The sequence below is a fragment of the Zootoca vivipara genome, chromosome 16, assembly GCF_963506605.1.
Source record: "Zootoca vivipara chromosome 16, rZooViv1.1, whole genome shotgun sequence".
In the NCBI taxonomy this organism is placed as follows: domain Eukaryota; kingdom Metazoa; phylum Chordata; class Lepidosauria; order Squamata; family Lacertidae; genus Zootoca; species Zootoca vivipara.
In genome coordinates, this window is record NC_083291.1 from 21,110,994 (window position 1) to 21,126,071 (window position 15,078).

At 42.5% G+C, this 15,078-nt stretch overlaps 1 protein-coding gene across 2 annotated transcripts; it reads right to left on the reverse strand.

The window, feature by feature from the left end:
* Positions 1–6: 6 nt before the first annotated feature.
* On the reverse strand, positions 7–14,827 carry REST (RE1 silencing transcription factor). 2 transcript variants are annotated; one of them, XM_035097396.2, is made up of 4 exons: positions 14,667–14,827; positions 9,291–10,210; positions 5,547–5,630; positions 7–4,280 (listed from the first exon to the last, which is right to left on the reverse strand). In XM_035097396.2, the coding sequence occupies exons 2-4, from the start codon at positions 10,198–10,200 to the stop codon at positions 2,569–2,571; spliced, it is 2,706 nt and encodes a 901-aa protein (XP_034953287.1). In that variant the 5' UTR covers positions 10,201–10,210; positions 14,667–14,827; the 3' UTR covers positions 7–2,568. The 2 variants fall into 2 exon arrangements, with proteins under 2 accessions (XP_034953287.1, XP_034953286.1); XM_035097395.2 differs by lacking the exon at positions 14,667–14,827 and adding an exon at positions 14,186–14,596.
* Positions 14,828–15,078: the final 251 nt, after the last annotated feature.

The window sequence follows — 15,078 nt, forward strand, 5'->3', positions numbered from 1 at the left end:
AGTAAACAAGAGCCATGCCAGAATACACTCATGGGGTTTGTCCTGGAGGAACGTCCTCACAGATCAGCCTTCGCCTACCTGGTGCCCTCCAGATGGAAGTGGTAGTACACAGCATGGAAGGCATGCTGGGATAGAATGTGCCCTTTGGCAGTGCAATCTTCCATAGATGTTGCCTTGCAGGACTATAGGTGGCATTTATATCTACAAATTTAGGAAAACATAAATCTGAAGGGGGGTAGATGCAAAAGACCTGGAGTTTTCTCATTGCTCACACATTCCAAATGCCTCAAAACCTTACTGATAACAGACTTGTTTTACTTGTGACTTTTCTCCAGTGTATGCAAATTCATAATATATCCATTCATTTCAACTCCTTTTTATGTCAAGTATAAACATATCAGGGTAATTAATTTAAATTAAAACTTGATGGAATAAGGATCAGAAATTTCTACATCTTTCCTTATTTGTTGCTTTCCAATATCTTCCTGATACAGTTGATCACTTCAAATTCCATGTATTATGTAATTGCCAACATTTGTCTTTGTCAAGCAGATAAGGAGCACAATCCACTTGGAAATTCTCCTGCACAGGACCCTCTGAAATGAGTATGAGCTGGCAAAAGTACTTGCAAATTTTAAAATTCACGTTACTTTTAACAGATTTTTTTGCTCTCATTTGATTATTCCATGAAAAGCACCATCCATTAACAAATTAAGTTTCCCATGAAATTTCACATGCATGCCCCTATTCATTTTAATGGAGGGCAGTGAAAAGTTTCTCCCAGCAATAATAAATGCACTAAAACAGCAGAAAGTACTGTCTGCATAAAAATGCATACTATATGAATATATTATCCAACCTTATGTACAGAGATATGTATGAACAACCTTCTTGGGGGCACAATCTACTGAGAAGTTCCCCTTTCACAATGGGAGTTATCCATGAGCAGTACTTGGTTCTTAGTGTGGTCTGTGGGATGACATTCCTTTAGTATCATTGTTCCAAAACCAAATAATTAAAGCTACAACACTGCACAAACTCAAAACCAGAAAATGTGGTCAAGATAAACAACACTGGCCACAATAAGCACAAACCTGAAAGAGTCAACATTACGGGAAGGAAACCCATTAACAAAAACCAAACATGCATATATAAGTGTTCATATACACAGAAATAACTAAACTCCTAAAGGCTTAAACTGCATAGGTAAAAATAAAAACAATTATGTGCAACATTTTTTTTCATCTCTTAAAGCACAAGAAGAAATAAGAACCTTGTGGAAAAGTAGCATTTAACAAATAATGGATTCAGTAATCAACAGAAAGGTAGAAAGAACTCCCAATATTTTGGCTTGCTGATCATGATTGGGGACCTGAAATGTATATGCAAATTAAATGTATGATCACGCAATTATGTTTTCTGTTAGCCAATCTCAACATTTTTCCGAAAGTGCTCTTTTTTACAAATAATCTGCCACAGTGAGCTCTTTAAGGATTCATCGTATCAACAGGTGAAAATAAAAAGGCAGATTTTTCTAGAAACAATTGGAGCAATATTTCAATTTCTAGGAGTTTATTTATATAACACTTTGTTCAACAAGCACAGATGGCCTGTGCACTTGTCACATTGAAGGAATTATTAACCAGGGATGAGCCTGACGGTCTCACACCCAAGACTCTCATCCTTCTGAACAAGGAGAAGGACAAGAGTGAACCAGGCTGTGCTGTTTACTGAAGGCATTATCTCCCTAACCACCCTAATCTGTCTTCAGAAAAGCCCATTCACATACAGCTAAGTATTCTGAATATCAGAACCACATGGACAGGACCAGTTACTGTTTTCTTCCATTAGGGGGTGGGAAAACTCACATACTTGGCCTTACCTACACTGCAATGGTGTAGAACTGGAATATGGGGAAGTAGTTCCACATTGTGGCAAGTGTATATAAAACAGGATCAAATAAGGGGGTTTAGACTGGGTGATCAGGAAGATACCACGTTCAAATAAATGCTGATTCACCTTTGACTTTCTCCTAACAGTAAAGCGGAAAGAGAGAAGGAGCACATGTCTCATACTAGGCTGAAATATCTTCCTGGAATGTAATGACTGGACAGGCCCAGACTGTGGGCTCAGTCAACTGTTAATATCTCCTGCTCAAGTCCTATGGAAACAAACAGGACTCTGCAACAGCACAACAGTGCTCTTGCACACTTCTATTATTATTTTTAGAGTTTGTGCAGGAGACACTCTTGGTGGATTGTTCCCCAAGGCTACATTTCTAAACCTGCTAACTTGTGAATAGTTCTGCTTCAAGTCAACAGAAATACTCAAAAGAGATTCCAGGGCTCTATCCCAGGGAGTTCTGCCAATTTAACAAGCCACAGCATGCATACCCTATTTGCCCTCTCTAATCAAAGAGATACAAGTAATTAATTAGTTCAACATTTCCTCAAAGGTCAGAAAAACACAACCAACTTTAAAAAGTATAAGCAAACTGAGCTTAAGCAAAGATTCTACAAGAACTGGTACCTAAGCTCTAGAATAAACTGTCATGAAACGGCAGTTTGGTTAATCTTGCCCCTTTGTTGCTTTCTCAAGATAGTAGACATTTACTAAATGGCGATTCAGGTGCTTACTGTATTCACCTTCCTTTTTAAATGAACGATCGCAGAATATGCACACATAGTTCTCCTTTGTGGCCTTGGCTTCTGCCACTTCTTGGGATGGTTTCTGATCTTTCTCCTGTGCTGTCCGAGCACCATTTAACCCAGAATCATCACTGCCTTCTGATATGTTGTCACTTATATCACTGCCCTCGTGACTGTGGATGCCTTCATCCTCTTCCATTTCCTGATTTTCATTTACTACTGTACCATTGGACGATGCTGAAACCAGGTCCGCTTTAGTGCTCTTCTCCAGTTTTTCTGGCAACAGTGGTGGAGGACCTTCTACCGAGTCTTCAGCCTGCAATTCTTTTGTAGAACTGACATCTTCTGGATGTGAGTTACTCACAGGTTCTATCTCACATGTTTGTTGTACCTCTTCAGTTTCTTGTATTGGATCAGGATCGGTCACAATCTGCATCTCACAAGCTTCTGTGGTTTGCGTATTTTGGGACAAATCAGGTAAAGCATCTTTTAGTATGCCTGTCTCTTTTTCAAAGGTGGTATTTGAGTCCTCAGACCTGATACAAGGAGTGACTGGCAGCTCAATTTCATTCTGAGAAACTGCTTTAATAGTCTCCTCTTCTGCCATGGGCATTTCTTGCTCTTTCACCTCTAGTTCCATATCCATGGCCTTGTGCTGTGCAGCCAGTGACTTTTGATCCTGCATATTCTCCACAGGAACACATTGGCTCTCTCTAACATCAAGGATAACAGTAGGCTGGAGTTCATTGCAAGCATTATCAGTTTCCTTACTTTCCTCCTCTTGTATAGCAACAGATTCTTTAGAGAACGGCTCCTCATCTGTGACCTTCTCACAATCAAGCTTCCTGTTGTTCTTACCAGGCTTACTCCTCAGATATTTCTTTTTCTTGTTTCTCTTCAGGCAAGAATTTTGCTTTTTGGTGACTTCTAATTTGTTTTCACTCTTTTGAGAGTCCTGACATTTAGGAGACATTTTTTCAGTTTTCTTTTTCTTCTTCACTGTAACATCAGTGTCTGCTGCAAAATCTTTTGTCAAAGGAACAGGGGTGGCATCTGCTTTTCTCTTTGATTTCTTTGTTTTACCAGATTTCTCTGTCATTTTCTCAGTTTTTACATTTGCCTCCTTGCTTTCAGCAACGGTTTTGCGACTTCGAGTTGTTACATGGCCTATACCAACACTGCTAGTTGGTTTCTTTTCTTTTGACAGGTTCTCTTCTTTTACAGTTCTCTCACTTTTCTTTTCAGTCATCTCTTTCTTTGCCTGTTCTTGTTCCACGCTCTTATTATCAGTACCCATGTTTTCAGAAGTATTCACTTCATTCTTTTTAGTCCGTAGTCTTACTTTTGAGACATCCATTGTGATGTCACAACAGTCAGGATGTCTGGATTTGATGTGATACTGCAAATTACACTTCTTGGATGCAGCATACTCGCAGACTGGGCAAAGGAACTGCCGTGGGCTGACATGGAGTTCAACATGCTTCTTGAAGTTGCTTCGGTCAGCAGTTTTGTAGTCACAATGCGGGCAGGCTAGCGGTTTGGGCCCATCATGAACCTGCCTTGCATGCCGAGTCACTTCATGCTGGTTTGATGCCACATAGCTGCACTGCTCACATTTAAATGGCTTCTCACCTGAAGCAATCAAGAGGGAAATTACCAGTGATTAAATTACAAACAGCAACTTATTTGCACAGTTACAGATCTATACAGTTGCGCATGCTTTTGCATTTCTCAACTTAAAAAAAAGATTTTACAGTTAACACATTCACAAAAGACAGCAACAAACCAAAAGAAACAAAAACAAACATGCAAGCAATAACTAATTCACAAATTCCATCTATGATAAATACATACCAGGAAAGATCAGTCTATAGTAATATTACCAATTGGAATCCAAACCAAACTGGTCCACTGAAGGCAGTGTAGAAAAATGGAAATTATAGATGAATAGTAAGCTTACACAAATATTACACTACACCCATATAAGCCAGAAGCAATTATTTCATCAAAAAGGTAAAATGTTTCTGCAGTGCTACCATGCCACCCCCCAACTGAGACATAATACATAGTTCCAGGAGAAAAATACAAACTGACTGGGTGATCAGCAACTCTTACTTTAACATTAAATGTGAGTGTATACTAACAATAAAAACAGAAGTCAGTCATTAATATGTACAACAGCAATCAACTTCACAAATTACATGCATGGAGGGGTTAAAATTCAATGGCTGTTTCAAAAGTTGTCACGAATGCAGGAAACACATTAAAAGTCATGTAGACGAGTGACAATCACAAGAAAGTTTTGCAATGTGAATGCTCCAATTCAGCAATGCCCTCTTCTATTCTGCCCCAACCCCCACTCTTTTTTTTGTTTAACACTCCCAGAACATCAGCATTCTGTGACTCAATGAGCATTGTTCTGTTCTCAATGGCATGCATTTGGGTTCCCCACCTTTGGGGGAGTATCAAAGTTTTTTTATACTACTGCAAAGCTTTGGATTTCGCTGAGCCTGCTGATTTATTTTCCTCTTCTGCATGGATGATGCTTTGATGAGTACTGGAAACATAGGTAACAAGTGGGGAAGGAAGTTCACTCTGTATATTGGGGGGGGGGGCTTTCAAGGCTCTATCTTATCAGCCAGGAGACTGCCCAGAGTGAAAAAATAAACAGCAGGGATTACAAGTGCAAAGCATCCAGCTAGCCATGGCTGTTTCCACAGCCAATGTAAGCACACAGTTAACAACTCACCTACAGGCTGTTTTAGGCTTAAACTTTTGGAGGTCATAAACAGACTACGAATCTCATTCCGCCAATCCCTGCACTGGCATATCAGACATTTAACAAATATAGCCATAATCCAAACCACCACGGCTCTCTTGAATTGCCTTTTTACAAACCTGAATGTGTGCGCATGTGCCTGGTTAAATGAGTCTTCTGAGAACTTGAATAAGGACACATGGAACACCGATAGGGACGCTCTCCTATTAAAACAGATAAAATAAACACAAATTAAAAATCCTTAAATTGCTCATAGAGGATTGAACTGCACGCACACGCACACAGACACACACGAGAACACAAAATAACTGAGCTGGACGATTTGGTGAGAAAAAAGTGGCATTAAAATGTTGTTTCATCTTAAAACCAGACTAAGAGTTTGGTTGAAATATCTTCCTTCTCGGTCTAATATACCTGGCAAATACCTCAAATATAAATTATCCCTAAAATAGCTAGCATCCTTCACCTAAAAAGTAATTAACCTGCTCTATAAATATGACATAAACACTAAATGAAACCAAGGTTTATTATTTTTTTAAGCCTCTCTTGCAGAGGTGGGTGGGTGGGTGTGACTATTTTATAGTTTGCATTTGGGTTGAAGTGATTTCTATCTATGATATCTGTAAATTTTACAACAACCCTAGAAACAATCTAGGGTTTTTTTTATTCCCATATTGCAGATATTGTTGCTGAAAAATAGCTGCTTGCCTAAATCTGCCTTATAATTCTTGGCTAAAGCAAGATTTAAACCAGATAATTCCTGCCTCACATTCTTAGCTAGACATCCACAAATCCAATCATCAACAAGGGCAAGGGCCCCTGAACTCACAAGGACAGTCTGCAACCTCCCACATACTCTTACAGAAAATAAGCAGCAGCAAAATTCTCTCCCACCATTTCCAGCACTGCTGCTCAAATTACAGAAAATTCCAATTCTCCCTCAACTCCTTTTGCAAGGTCAGAGGGGATGGGAGAGACTGTGTTATCTCAGACTTGTCCTGAGGTCTGAGAAAAGGTAAATGATAGGGATGAACAATTTTTTGAGGGAAATTGTCTGACCTTGGTGAAGAAATCAAAAATTGTAGCTACAACCGTCTCTCATCTTCAGGTAACCCCACCCACATTTCCCCAAATGTTTTCCCTTGGGCACCACTGCTTCAAGGAGAGTGAAGCACCTTCTGGCAGAGCCATGCAACCCTCCTCCCCATTTGTCTTTCCTGCATCAGAGGCCAGTAGTTTGGCCCTTCTTGACCAAGGCTATCCAAGCACCTTGGCCAAACACCTGTAAATCTCATTTTCAATAGGAGACACTTAAACAAGTACTTCAGATGAAAATGTACTGTGCTGAAGTTTGGCTGGATGATGCTCTAACTCAATGACCTCTAAACGGTGTTACGGGACACCCACTATGCGTAGGCTAGGTGGTCACCTAATACAATTTCTCCTAAAAACTCAGTTTCTATCAGACTTTTGCTAACATTCATAACAGCAGCAATGAAACTGACTGACTATCCCTATTGTTTATATCAGGGGTCTCTAACCTTTTAGGACCTGGAGTCACAGCTGTAAACCTAAAGAAACTGTTGAGTCCAACACAAAATACTGATTTCATGGGTGGGTGGCGGAGGAAAGGGATTGATGTTCAGATTTCTCCCCAGAAAAAACACCTACACATACACAAAACAAGTATGACCAGAAACAATAGCAGGCAAGTCATAATAAAACAATCCCCCAAAAAAAGCACAACAAAAAGACAAAACTCAAATTAAAAAATCGAAAAGCATGTAGGAGGGAAAGAACTGTATGGGCACAAAGGGGAGTGCCTGTGAGTGCCACACTGGAGACCCTTAGTATACACAGTTGTATTGAGGTGTCTTTCTTCTACCCTTCACTATTTTAGTCGCAAATCTAGTGTTGCCACTTATTTGGGGTCAGCATCAAATGATTTAAAAAGTACAACTTACTTTTTTTTCATTTAGCAGAAACTGGCCAGCATAAGGAAAAGAGATCACAATGAGGAACAGAATTCTGCACATATATCCACAACTCAACTATTTATCACATTATGTCTGGTACGAGGTTACATTCTACATAGCATTACTGGAAAGGATATGCTATCTAAGCTAGAGCGAAATTCTGAAGTCTTTAAGATGGGAGAACAGGGGCTATATAACACTTGAGTCTAAGATCACTAGAATATGCTACTGAACTTCAAGCACTTCCTTTTGCCTAATAATTCAAGCATGTGCATGCCTGGCTTTCACTCCTGGCACTGCTGCAGGTTTTGTCTCCACTAATTATGACTAGTCTGCTTTTCTGCCCCTTAACAATGGTTTTATATGCAGAAATCTATAGGTGAAGATACTCACGGCAATGGTATCACCTGATAATTTCTGCAATAAAGGGGTGAGGATAGGATTCAAAAGCGATAAACTACACTCTCCAATCCAAGCAGAATACAGTTAGGGGAGGAAGAATGCTTTCCTGCAGCACCCAATGAATCTGCAACATTGCATAGGAACAGCAAGATGGTCTCAGTTTCTGAACATATTAAGTAATCCACTACAGCCTCACAACTCCTTCCATTAAAAAAAAATTGTCTGCCACCTTGAAAAGAATCCAAGCCTGAATCATGACGGTTGTTTCTGCATTATTAATGCAAAATCTGAGCAAAAGTGGCAAAAGAATGCAGGCCACCACTGCATACTGTATATATTGAAGCTGAAATTCCAAAGCCTGGCAACTTGTGCTGGCTTGAATTCTCTTCATCTGTAGAACATAATTACATCCAATACTGGATTGAAATCCCTATCCACAATATTTTTCATATTCAACTGTTATATCCCGATTCTAAAAGTTCACTTAAATTGCTGTGTCACAGTAAGTCTCATAGTTACTAAAGCACGGCCCTCTGCTTGGCAGGAGAAGCACAGCCACAAAGCTTCCTTACTTGCCAAACAGAACTTTCTGAACACCGGGGCCGGGGGGGGGGGGAGCAGCACAGAGTTGTGAAAATATTAAGGCAGCTGGAAGGATCCAACAGCCATTTGGATGCCACCTCTGTGAGCAAAACTGGGCCTGCCCCAACCAGTGTCTGGTCCCAATGGGGATGGGGATTAGGCCAAAGAGTTCATAGAAAAATATGAGGTTTGAGGGATGCTCGTCATTTTGGAACTGCACTAATCTTCCACTACCACTAGGTCCCTCAGCCCTAAGAGCAGCTACAAGCTTAAATAGTTCAGCTACCACTGTCACTTTTTACTCAAACAAATTGTTTCTGACTTCATTTTAAAATTAGCTTCAAAAGCCAAGTCTACTTTTAGTGATTTCTGGCAATTTTGTTATTTCTTGGGGAAAAATAACTTGGACACAAATGTTTTGTGAGGGTTTTATACAAACAAAACAAAATGGTTGAGCAGAGAAAAACAAATTAGCTGACTCTGTGGCAAAGTATTTTCAAAAGCAAAAAACACCATTGTTCCCTTACTAGAGCTAATGCTCAGTTTATAAACATCAAGTATATAAACCTATATTTTATTGGCAATTATTTAAAATTTGATTGGAGAAAATTGTAATTCCCAAAATGCACTCATTCTCCTTTAAAAACTATCAGTGAGAATCAGCAAATATCACCTCCCCTGCCACAATCAGATGTGATGAATTGTGTTTAATTTTACTGTATTGTTTTACTCATTAGCTCTAATGTGTAACACAATACTCCTGGTACACATAAGCCAATCATTTAAAATCAGAAACTGCTAGTTTATAGCACAATGATGGCAAACAAATGCAAACACACTCAAATCCAGCACACCCAAGTCCACTGCAAACAACCAAACCTAAGAAACAGATACAACACTCACCTGTATGAGTTCGAATATGTTGCACATAGTTGTTCTTCCGGTCTGAGAAGTAGGAGCATTGTGAGCATGTGTACACTTTCCGTGGGAAATGGTTTCTTAAATGCTTCTTCCAGTGATATTCACTGACAGTTGTATATGTGCAGATGGTGCATTTGTAGACCCTCTCATTTTCTCCAGCTTTGTTGTGGTGCTTCAAATGAGCCAGATAGTGATCATACCTGTTAGTGTTGTAGCCACAGCGATCACATCTAATGGGCCCCTTGGAGAAATCAACTTCATCTGTAGCACTGGAGGCAGCTTCTTTAGCTTGGCCATGCTTCTCAGCTTTTTCTTCTACAATGAATCTCTTGGCACTGTGTACCCGAATGTGATGGACAAACTCCTTCTCTGACTCTGCCTCATACTGACACGGCTTACAACGAAATGGTTTGTTCTTCAAGCTCTTACATTTGTCATCTGCACTCTCTGGAGTATCTGGCACCTCCAACGGGTAGCCCTTGTCTTGGCTGCAAGTATGAGGAACAGAAGGCTCTGTCAGTTCTGCCATTTCCACATTACGAACCTCAGGAGCTTCAAGGGGTCCCAGATCCATATCTTCCAGGCGTCTATGGTTGTTCTCCATGCCTTGTGCTTCATCTATTCCTTCTCCATCGCTATCTGAAAAGTTGGCATTGCCGACGGTTGTCAGTTCAGCCATTTGCCTCTCTTCACCAACCATGTAGTCACAACAGTTGCCATTAACTTCTCCTGTCAGGGCCACATTTGCCAGCATAATAAGCTGTGGAGCTGCTAGCTCAGCTTTGGAAAGTTCTGAAAAGTCATACATGTCATTTGGCAAAGCCATGCCAAGGTTAGTATTTCCAGGAAACAGGCCACTGCCACCAGACTGCCCCAGCACTTGCATTGCCATATTAATAGTTCTGTTAAAAAGGGAGGGAAAGATTGTTTAAGTGTCTGTCTAGAAATTATTGTGTAATAATCCAAAACTGAGAACACTTCCGATAACAGTGACAATTTAATTGATACTGTACTTATCTTGATTAAGAGAAACTGTGGTCAAATACGGCCACATTTTCCAAAGTCAAACTTTTAATTGCATCATGATTTCATTTAATAGCAAAGTCTCAGCGTCCTTCCCTCCTAGCATGCTCCCAGGCAAGGACTTTATTTCAAACAAGTTGTTCACATTCAATCTTTCTGTGTACACAATTGCCATGCTAAATTCCACAACTGATTTTGTTCCAGTTACACTGTTATTCTGCTGCTTGCTGTCCACACCAGTGCCCTTCACTACCTATTTCTGTACCTGCACACACACTGCATTAAAATAGATCTACTGAAAGTAGCTGGGGATTTCTTTAAAACTAATGTCTTGCACAATAATTATATTTGGCTGGGGCAGGTGGCTGTATCCAAAACAATTTGGAATGTCCCACAGTCCCTTTTTACTCTTAAAAGCACAAGCACACTTTCCCTAGACTGCAAAAAAAATCACAGCAGCAATGAAATATTTAAATTATGATAAAGAGGTATTATGCAAAGCCTATGCATTTTAATGTGTTGAGATCTTCAAAGAACAGCTCCTTTGAACTGGGTTGCTGAAATTCAAGCATTTCCAGCATGCAGCAATTGGTAGAAATAGGTCTTTTTCATTTGGTTTTGGGGACCACAGAGGAAAAATGGCTAGGTTTTGCTCAGGTGAGGAGCAAATAGTGATAGTGGCCATCCAATGGAATGTCACCACACATGATAAACTTCTTGACAAACCTCCTACCAAAAAGTGTGCTAATGAGCTTCTATGCCAGTGGTGACTAGATATGCAGCAGGATATACAGTATACTGTATATTTTTTCGTATCAGTTTTCCCACAGTAAGATAAAATCAGGATTATATGCTTAAAAAGCACAACTATAATTTTTATGACATGTGGATGCTGCAAAAAAATTATCTGAATGCACTGATTCCACAATAAACTCCAACAATAAGCACACCTACACCCAAGCATGCTTCATTTAACAGCAAACACCAAGAGCATTGTAACCTAGCCAAGTGTGAATAAGGTTATTAATTATAAACTGGTTATCATTTTAAAAACATGTCTAGGATCCAAAGCATTAAATCTGAAGGCCACACTACTCATCTTGAAATGAAAAGCTGAAACTAGGCATATTTTAGTTAAATGTGCAGGGTTTTATGAATACTGATAACAGTTGTAGTCAAACAATGCTTTGTCTTTTCCAGAACATTACAAGGAAAAAGAGATTTAAAGTGCTAATTGTTTTGAGATGTCTCATGGGAAGATAATTGTTGATTAACTAATGAACATTATTATTAATTCTTTAGCAGCTAGCACATAGTCCAATAATTCTATATAAAACAGGCTTCCTCAACCTCAGCCCTCCAGATGTTTTTGGCCTACAACTCCCATGATCCCTAGCTAGCAGGACCAATGGTCAGGAATAATGGGAAATTGTAGTCTCAAAACATCTGGAGGGCCGAGCTTGAGGAAGCCCAGTATAAAGGGTGAGAGTGGGTCAATAGTTGTCATTGCTCCTTTGCTTTGGAAAACCAACTTTCAACACCAAATTTGAATAAAAATAGCAATTAAACAATGATGGTCTAGATTAAATTTTCTTTAATCCAAATCTTTATTTCTAAACACCAAAATCCTTCTAGCCACACCATCACCCAGACACTTATACAGTGGAACCTCGGTTTATGAACACCTCGGTTTATGAATTTTCGGTTTATGAACACCGCGGACCCATCTGGAACGGATTAATTCATTTTTCATTACTTTCAATGGGAAAGTTCGCTTCAGTTTATGAACAGACTTCCGGAACCAATTACACCCATGCTTCAGTTTATGAACGCTTCAGTTAAAGTACTCCGCGGACCCATCTGGAACGGATTAATCCACTTTCCATTACTTTCAATGGGAAAGTTCGCTTCAGTTTATGAACGCTTCAGTTTATGAACACCGCGGACCGTCTGGAACGGATTAATTCATTTTCCATTACTTTCAATGGGAAAGTTCGCTTCAGTTTATGAACGCTTCAGTTTATGAACAGACTTCCGGAACCAATTGTGTTCATAAACCGAGGTACCACTGTATTAGTTAGTGTAATGCAATACTGCAGAAGTCCCTACCAAGCAAGGAGCTAAGCAGTCCTCTTACCATAATGTAAAGAAGGAAAGGCCATATTAAACATATATTTTGTTAAGGCCTTCTTGAAAGCCAGAACCAATGATCAAACGCTACCTGGAAGACAGTTCCATTATTGCGGAACCTTCACAGCAGCATACACACAGGCGAGTCTCAAACACAGACCTTTGATTACAAGACCAGGCTTGGGCCTTACTTCCTGTTGTACTACTTAACCTTTCCATAGGCCAGACTTCTTAAAACCTACTCAGAGTTGTTCTTCTGATATAATTACCTACACTGCACAAGTAAAAAATAAAACGTTGAAGCTACCTGGAGTAAGGTATCATGTAACCATACATGTTCTTTGAATTAATTCAAAGTAAATACCTACAGACCAGATATATCCCCACACTATGTAAGAATTCACAGCAAAACAGGAACTGCTGTCGGTGATATGTATTTTTGTGCAATTCAGGATTTGTTTTCAAAACTGAAAATGCATTCACCATGGCTTTCTCAGCTCCCTTCTCTTCTACTAAGGTACTGAAGAAAAGCTCAAACACACACACATTCCTCAACAAAGTGTGTTTGGCAGGTTACTTGGTCTTGAAATTAGTCAACCAATAGCAGGGTGGGGATTGTATTTAAATAAAATGCTGGTCTCGTTTTTGGCCTAAACGCAAACGAGCTCAATGACCTACATACACAACGTTGAACTCGATATCAAGGCAGAAAGTAAAGAGAACTAGCAGTGTTTTAAAGTCTGGAAGCTTTCAAATGCCGATGGTCTTTAATTAAGCTTCTGCACGTTTGCTGAGAAATTAAATTCCAATTTTTTACTCCCAAGTAAGTATGCAAAGGAACTTGAGGCCGCAGAAATTCGCCGAAAAAAGCTCACAATGGGAGAAGCCTGTTACCAAATGTGTGTGTACCATCAGCCCCAACCACCATCGACTGCCGCTGTTGCTGTTGCATTCCAGAAATAGGCATTCGGCCATTTTCTCAAATACCAAGTAGAAGCACAAAGCAGCTCTCTTTGCAAAACTCTTGCCTGCAGCACACAACGCACAAACTCACCGAACTTACTGCTCGGGAAACCGGGGGGGGGGGTTGCCTTCGCCTCGACAACCCACTTTGCCTCCCTTTCCTTAAACCTTGCCCCCCCCCCAAACTACCACCTCCCCCACAAAAAATGTTACAACTCTCCAGCAACTTTATAAAGGAAAAAAGTGAGCGAGGGCGAAGATTTGCCCAACTTCCTCCCAGCCACCCCCAACACTCCCCCGCCCCCAAGAGAAGGAGGGCTGGGGCCTTTTCCTTTCTCTCCCGAGACGTAAGCAATGCAGCCCGTGTGTGCGGGGCGATTTTGTTGCCAGGTTGTTCTGCAAACTCTCCTCACAGCTCCCCTCCCCCCCCACCGCCGCCCCAATAATACACATGCAACTTCCCACGGACACACGCCACGAGTCTCCCTCTCAACTCTTCCCTTCGAGGGTGGGGGGCGGAGAAGGAAGCTGGGGGAAGGAGTGGAGAGAGTCAAGTTTCGTACTTTCCTCCTCCCAAGAAAACGTGGTTGGAGGTGGGGGTGGGGGGCTGGGGAACGTGACCCGAGGCCCACCCGATTCCCCCCCCCCGCCCCCGCCCCGCTTTGGAGATGGTGGGGAATGCGCGAGCCTTTCCCTTGCCCCATCCATCCCTCCGCACCGGAGAGCGCAAGGTCACCGCGCGCACAAAAGCGGCAACTCACGGCGAAGAGGCCCAGCGGCGGGGGAGGGCGAGAAATCGCTGTCCAGCTCCACCACGCAGGGCGGCGGCTGAAGCTGCTGCGGCCTCGTCGGCTGCTCTCGGCCCGGGAGACGGCGACGAAGGCGGCTCCTCCTCCCCACCCAGCACCAGCCTTCCTTCCGGCCACCGGGGACTAACGGCCGTTGGTCGTGGCGGCGGAGGAGAGGGCGAAACGGGAGGCTGTTCCTCGGGGGGGCTCCTCCGGCGGCTTCCTTCCTGAGAGGCCCCTCAGCCAGCCTGCCTGGCTGCCTCGGCTTTCCCCCCCGCCCGGCCGCCCTCACTCCACCCACTCCGGCGACGCCGTCCCATGCGCAGCAGCAGCAGCAAGCAGCCGCCCTCAGATCAGCCCTGGACAGCGCCACAGGCTCGCTCCCGCTCCCCTTCCTCCCTCCCACCGCCAGCACCACCAACGCGGCGGCGGCGACGGCGGCGGGGCAACTCACCGCCTCTCCTCCGAGGCCAAAGGGACTCAAGGGGGCGACGACGGCGACGAGCCTCCCCTCAGCGCCGAGACTGGCGGGCGGCGGCGGCGCGCATTCCAGCACTCACCACGCGCGTGGCAACGGCAGCCACGGCGAGCGAGCGAGGAGGCCCGCCCAACCCGAGGCAGTTATTGCCCCGGTCCCGCCCCTTTCCTCATGGCGCGTCCCCTCCTCTCTTTTCCCTCCCCCTCCCCACAGCGCCTCGATAGGCCGGGTCACGCTTAGTCTGGCTCACGAGCAAGGCCTGCCGAAGTGGTGGCGGCGGCTGTGTTGCCGTAGCTGGTGACTCTGCCAGGTTGCTTGGATAACTCTTGCCTCGTTTTTTGTTAGTCCCAGACAGGCAGCTGGAGGAGGTTTATCGAGGGGAGGTGGG

What these genes read in the sequence shown, in the direction of transcription:
- REST (XM_035097396.2), bottom strand. Translation starts at nt 10,200, where the DNA reads ATGGCAATGCAAGTGCTGGGGCAGTCTGGTGGCAGTGGCCTGTTTCCT. An exon ending in ACATATTCGAACTCATACAG is followed by an intron (nt 5,631 to 9,290) that starts GTGAGTGTTGTA and finishes CTGTTTTAATAG; the next exon opens with GAGAGCGTCCCTATCGGTGT. An exon ending in GCACATGCGCACACATTCAG is followed by an intron (nt 4,281 to 5,546) that starts GTTTGTAAAAAG and finishes TGATTGCTTCAG; the next exon opens with GTGAGAAGCCATTTAAATGT.